This window comes from Quercus lobata, chromosome 4, assembly GCF_001633185.2.
Source record: "Quercus lobata isolate SW786 chromosome 4, ValleyOak3.0 Primary Assembly, whole genome shotgun sequence".
NCBI classification, from domain to species: domain Eukaryota; kingdom Viridiplantae; phylum Streptophyta; class Magnoliopsida; order Fagales; family Fagaceae; genus Quercus; species Quercus lobata.
The window spans coordinates 75,422,174-75,428,944 of NC_044907.1; the positions used below are offsets into that span (position 1 = coordinate 75,422,174).

Here is a 6,771-nt window from a genome sequence, read left to right on the forward strand (position 1 = left end):
ACCTTTAACTAGAGATGTGGATGTACCTTTCTGTTCTGATGAAGGACTAAACTCATGTTAAGCCTGTTGAGTCTCATGAATCGGAGTGGATGGTTCAGGACTTAATGGCACAGAAATTGTATCATTCAACACCATTAACTCCTCATCATTATGTTTCCCAACATAATCAACAGGAAGTGAGTCATTAACCTCCATAGGCTTATCTTGAACCGGAGCAATACTTTCTGAATGTGCTTCTGGACATACTTCATCATTGATCACAACATTTGACGATTCCATGACAGTTTTGGTTCTCAGATTATACACTCTATATGCTCTACTAGTAGAGGAGTAGCCTAGAAAATATCTCTTGTCACTCTTTGCATCAAATTTTTCTAAGTTCTCTCTATTACATAAAATATAACAATCACTACCAAATATCTTGAAATACTTAACAACCGGCTTCTTTCCTCTCCAGAGTTCATAAGGAGTCTTCTTGGAATTAGGTTTGAAATACACCCGGTTGAGTGTATGACAAGCAGTGTTAATTGCTTCTCCCCAGAAGGATTTTCGCAACTTTTTATTGTGTAGCATGACACGTGCCATCTCCTGAACAACCCTATTTTTCTGTTCAACTATTCCATTTTGTTGTGGTGTCTTGGGTGAAGAGAACTCTTGATGTATGCCTTGTTCATTGCAGAAGGTAGCTAGCTTGGTATTCTCAAATTCTCTTCCATGGTCACTTTTGATCCTGGCTATGACAGTATCTTTTTCAACCTGCAATTTGTTACGTAGATGTAGCATCTTAACAGGAGCCTCAGCTTTATCTTTCAAAAGCACAACCCAAGTAGATCTGGTAAAGTCATCCATAACCACTAGAATATATTTCTTTCCTCCTAAACTTTGAACTCGAGCAGGACCCATAAGATCAATGTGCAGTAACTCCAGAGTCTTGAAGTTTGAACACTAGCTACAGACGAATGTTTAGATTTTATCTGTTTACCTATCTGACATGGTCCACATATGCACTTATCTATCTTCTCAAACTTAGGTAAACCAACAATAGCATCACATTTGGAAATCTTTTCTAACTGCTTATGACTTGCATGCCCCAACCGTTGATGCCACAAATCAACTTGATCAATCTTTGCACTAAAACACTTGTTGCTTATGCTTGGTGTCAATCCATAACAGTTGTCCGCTATCCTTACAACAACACATATACAGTCACCTCCTCCATCAAGCATCTCACATTCATACTTAGTGAAGAGAACATTCAGTCCATTGTCACAAATCTGACTGATGCTGAGTAAATTTGCCTTCAGTCCATCAACATACCAAACATCTTCAAAGACCGGTAACCCTGGAATGTCCACAGTTCCAATGCCTCTGATCACAGATTTGCTTCCATCTCCAAAAGTGACTGTCCCAATCTTTCCTTTAAAGAGGGTCTTGAATAATCCTTTGTTTCCTGTCATATGCCTGACAACCACTATCCAAATACCGAAGACAAGAATCACGTGCCTTTAAGGTGGTTAAGGCAATATAACATAAATAATTATTATCACATATGATAAGACCAAGACGTCCAAGGAAAGATTTAACAAAAACAACAAGCGACAAATACACAAAGTAAGAAAGTTGATAAATAAGCAAAAAGAATTTCCAAGAATCCATAACAACAGGGGTCAAGGATTAGCTTAGTGATCAAAAGATCAACAACAAGAGAGCAACCCACTCTGATACCACTCGATGGATTTTAGACCCCTTAAAACAAAATTGAATTAACCTAGGTAATTAGCCAAGTTGTTACTTAGTCCAATTTAACAAATCTAGGTTATCACAATCACAGAGATCATATCATGCAAAGGAACAGAAAGATAAATAACACAAAGATATGATCACCCAGGAAACCAAACCGGTAAAAACCTGGGGAGGATTTAACCTAGATATCCTCAAGGTAAACTTGAATCCACTATCTTGAAAGAATCGAAGTTCATACAATAAGACTTACAAGCCCCCACGCTTGACTTCTTATTGCTACCCACCAGTAGAACTTATTGACACGACCACGTGCAAGCTCCGAATCCATGGACTCCTTCTTTCTTGGATTCACCACCAGATACAAGCACACCCGCTTGTGTTTCTTTAAGTTTCAATGGCAGCAACTGAGTTGATTATCAAGGTGTAGATAAAATCTCTTCCTTGAAAACCCTAAGTTTGTGTAAAGGAAAGCTCCTCTAGATCTCACAAGAGATTTACACAAACAACAATATGAGCAACACTAAAACGTGGCTAGGGTTTGTCTTTTATACTTAGGACAAATTAGAAAACCCTAAACGTTTCCGCTTGTGTTTCTTTAAGCTTCAATGGCAGCAACTGAGTTGATTATCAAGGTGTAGATAAAATCTCTTCCTTGAAAACCCTAAGTTTGTGTAAAGGAAAGCTTCTCTAGATCTCACAAGAGATTTACACAAATAGTAATATGAGCAACACTAAAACGTGGCTAGGGTTTGCCTTTTATACTTAGGACAAATTAGAAAACCCTAAACGTTATAAACAACTAGGGTTGAGTTGGAAATCTGCAGAAAAATGCATTCTGCCCGAGATTCGATCGATCGAGCCTAAGCTTCGATCGATCGAGCCAGGCCGAAATGCACAGTAACTTCTGCATTAGCTCGATTCCAACTTTACATAAAAGACACAACTTTGAGCAAGACTAAAACACTTCTAAACATATTGTTTTGATCATGGTTTGCCAACAATACACATTAAAGTTCTAAATACATAAAAACCTAAGTCTTTATAACCTAACAAATCCTATAGTATTCGGAAACCTTAGCCCTAAGGTCCCTAATCTTCTTCCATTAATTATCTAACTTCAATATTAATTGCTCTTTCGTTTCCAAAAAGAGAAAAAAATTTGCTTGCTCTTCAAACTTCAAAGTTCAAACCCTTTGAACACTTTTCTTTAACACACCACCAAGATTCTACTCATATCTGTGCATAAACTATTAGCCATGTACGACTTGCCACCCGGTGTTGTTTTTAGTCCCACAGACCCAGAAAATAGTTCTCTACTATCTTCTCAATAGGGTCAATGGAAAGCCAATGTTTGAGGATTCAATGAACTATGTCATTGAGCGTGGAAGTTTTTGGGGATCCTAACGCATGGAGTAAAGTCTTTCAAGAAACCCACATGGAGCGTCTCTATTTTTACACAAAACTGAAGAAGAGGAATCAGAAAGGGAAGTGAATTGAGAGATCTACTCACTGCGGAACTTGGAGATGTCAAAAGGATGAACAACTTTCTCTTAACGAAATACAATATGGGTCTAAGAGAACCTTCACTTTTGTCCTCAAGAATGGCTTCATTGGCATGGGAAGATGGACCATGCATGAATTCCAGCATGACGGAGTTTATGGAAACGCGCCTAATCATGTATGACTCTTGATTTTTATTTAATACCCATAATGCTCTGTTTCTTGATTTTTTTTTTTGAAATCTCTCTCTATATATGGGGATTGTATGTGTCTCCAAGTTAATAAATTTAGGAGAGGATTTTGATTTTTGTCTCATATACTAAAATGGGTTTCCCTTAATTTATTGATTTGTAACTTGGATTTCAAACACTGAATTTATGTTATTGTACCAGTTGAAGATTTGGCCAGTTTTGTCAGTTGGAACTTTAATTAATTAACATCTCTTTTGTTTTTTTACCTTCCCCTTTTTTTAATCCACAGTAGGTCAATTTCGAATTTTGAATTTTGGGGCTATAATTAATGTCTGTTTGGAACTCCATGGTTTTACTTGTTACCTTAGTTAGTGGACTCTGGGGGTTATGGATTTTAGTTATTGTGATCCAAATTGTGGTCTGGAACTGTTGGACAATGTGTGATATTAATTGTTACTTTTTGATAATCAATATTACTTGCTACTCTAATAGAGATCAGTAGGTTGACCTTGTACTCCCAGCCAATAGGAACATGCCAGCACATAATAACTTGCTTACTTCAGCAAGATTGTTAGCTCTTGTTAACGTCTGTTAACGTTTGGAAATTTTTAACAGGGGCGCTCCTTCAAAATATTCATGCATGCCCTCATGAACTCTCAGTTAAAAGGTTTGGGCCCATATCAATAAAATAAGTAATATAGGGTTCTCAGTAGAAGACAAAGGCTTATAAGCCATAAAGAACATTGACAACAACACAAAGCTCTCAGTAGAAGACAATGGCGGACACAAAGGAACACGTTACTATTTTTTTTTTTTTGGTTTCAAGTAAAAGCATGGTAGAAATAATGGACTTAAAAAGTGATAAAGGTATATTTTGTTTTGTCTTGTTTTGATTTAATTTATGTTTTGAAAGAATGTTTAATTATTTGTGGTGATATATTTGCTCTCAAATAAAACTATATAAATCCTTATTGCTTTAATTTTTTTTTTCTCTTTGCAATATTTATTGTTAATTTTTATTATCATAATATTTTTTTTCAATGAGTATCCATAATCAACCCAAAAAAATTTAAGACTAAAATTTTGTTGTTATATAAATAAATAAACATTAAAAAATTTGGTATTAAAACTTTGTTGTTATATTGTTGTGCCTAAACATGACAGTTTTGTGATTAAGTGTACCACAGGCATTTAAGAAGACATACAAAATTGTAAACATGGTGAATATCAATAAAAAAAAATTATAAACATGATATAATTATTGTATTGTAATTTTCTTAGTATTTTGTTTTTAATATTTATATTTGTCATTAAAATTGTTGTAGTTAATTGCAAACCAAGTGATATTGAAGAAATTGAAGAGGATTGCATGTTTGTAGCAAGGCTAGAAAATAGTGATGAAAATTTGTTGGATAAGGTGGTCCATAATGCAGATGAAGCATATGCTTTATATAATGATTATGCATTGCAAAAGGGTTTTAGTATTCGAAAAGGAAAGCCTAAATATTATAATGGGATGAAGAACATAAAGCAATGTAAATTTCTATGTTCTAAGGAGGGTTTTAAATTGGATGAAGATTTTTGTAAAGAGAAATATTCGAAGAGACTAGAGACTGGAACTGGTTGTAAAGCATTTGTTCATTTTACAGTTGAAAATGGTGTTTGGAGGGTTAGTGCATTTAATCCAGAGCATAATCATGAACTTGCACTACAATCAGAGAGGCATTTGTTAAGATCTGGTCGTTGTATTTCAAAACCTAAGGCAGACGTAATTGATACGATAGTGAATGCAGATATAAGCACAAAGAATGCTTATTCATATCTAACAAAAGAAGTTGGAGGGAGTGAAAATGTGGGCTTTATTGAAAGAGATTGTTATAATCATGTGAATGTGCAAAAGATGACAATGATTAGTGCTGGAGATGCTCAAAGCTTATTGAATCATTTTAAGTCTAAGCATGCAGAAGATCCCATGTTTTTTTATACAGTTCAAGTAGATCAAGAAAATCGAATGACAAATTTTTTCTGGAGATATGGGAAATCAAGAGTTGATTATGATTGTTTTGGAGATGTAGTGGTATTTGACACTACATATCGTACCAACAAATATAATTTGATTTGTACTCCATTTGTAGGTGTTAATCACCATTGGCAAAATGTGATGTTTGGATGTGCATTCCTTTTGGATGAGGCCATTGATTCATTTAAATGGTTGTTTAAGTCATTCTTAGACTCAATGGGGAATCAATCGCCAATAACGATTTTCATTGACCAGGATCAAGCTATGTCAAATGCCATTGGGGAAGTGTTTCCAAATACACATCATCGGCTATGTTTGTGGCATATTTCAAAAAATGCTTCTTCTCGCTTAGGGGACTTAAACTCTAACTCAGAGTTCATGTACTTGTTCATCAAGTGCCAAAAATATTGTGATTTAGAATTGGAATTTCAACAGACATTGGATCAAATGACACAAAAATTTGATATTGAGAATCATCATTGGCTTAATATGATGTACAAAATTCGACATAAGTGGAGCATTGCATTCACTAAGGATTTTTTCACAGCTGAATTTAAATCTTCCTCGAGGAGTGAGAGCACGAACCATGTTTTGAATGGTATAGAAAATAAATCAATCAGCCTCACTAAGTTTGTAATTGAATATGAAAATGTATTGGCAAGTATGCGTTCCTCGGAGTTGGATGAATATTTTCGATGCAAGCAAGGTGCCCCACAAAAAGCAGTTGAGAAGAGTGGCATTTGGGGTCATGCAGCTCAAGTTTACACTTGTAAGATATTCAATTTATTTGAAAATCAATTTCTTAATAGTCTTGCAATGGCTTGGGATCAAGTTGATTGCCAAGATACAATTGGTGTTTTTGAGGTCAAAGGAGAAAATAGTGAAAGAGTACGCATTGTTCGGTTTGATCATCTCAATAGCAATATTTCTTGTTCTTGTAAGAAATTTGAGTCATTGGGGATTCTTTGTGTTAGGTTCTAAGACTTTAGGAACTAAATGTATTAGAACTTCAATGTGTAATGTGTTGGCAAATCATGATCAAAACTGTTAGGACATATGTGGTTCACATGTTAAGAACATATGTCATGATTTTGTGTAATTGGCTAATCCTTTGACAAAACGCACTTTACTTGTAATTGGGTAGATCTAGGATGTGTTTAATACTTCAAGAAACATGTTGTTCAAGTCTAGTATTAAAGTCATAAAGATTGGACCAAGAAACAAGTGAAAAAAAACTGTTCATTAAAGCTGAACAGATAGCTCAACACCTGGGGACAGATATCTCGATAGCTTCTCGACACCTCTCGACACTTGCGG

General features: G+C 35.2%; 1 protein-coding gene across 1 annotated transcript; it reads left to right on the forward strand.

The window, feature by feature from the left end:
- The first annotated feature begins 4,267 nt into the window (after window positions 1-4,267).
- Window positions 4,268-6,435, forward strand: LOC115985812 (protein FAR1-RELATED SEQUENCE 5-like). The gene is made up of 2 exons (XM_031108713.1): window positions 4,268-4,301; window positions 4,760-6,435. Exons 1-2 carry the CDS (start codon window positions 4,268-4,270, stop codon window positions 6,433-6,435), a joined length of 1,710 nt encoding a protein of 569 aa, XP_030964573.1.
- The last annotated feature ends 336 nt before the right edge of the window (window positions 6,436-6,771 follow it).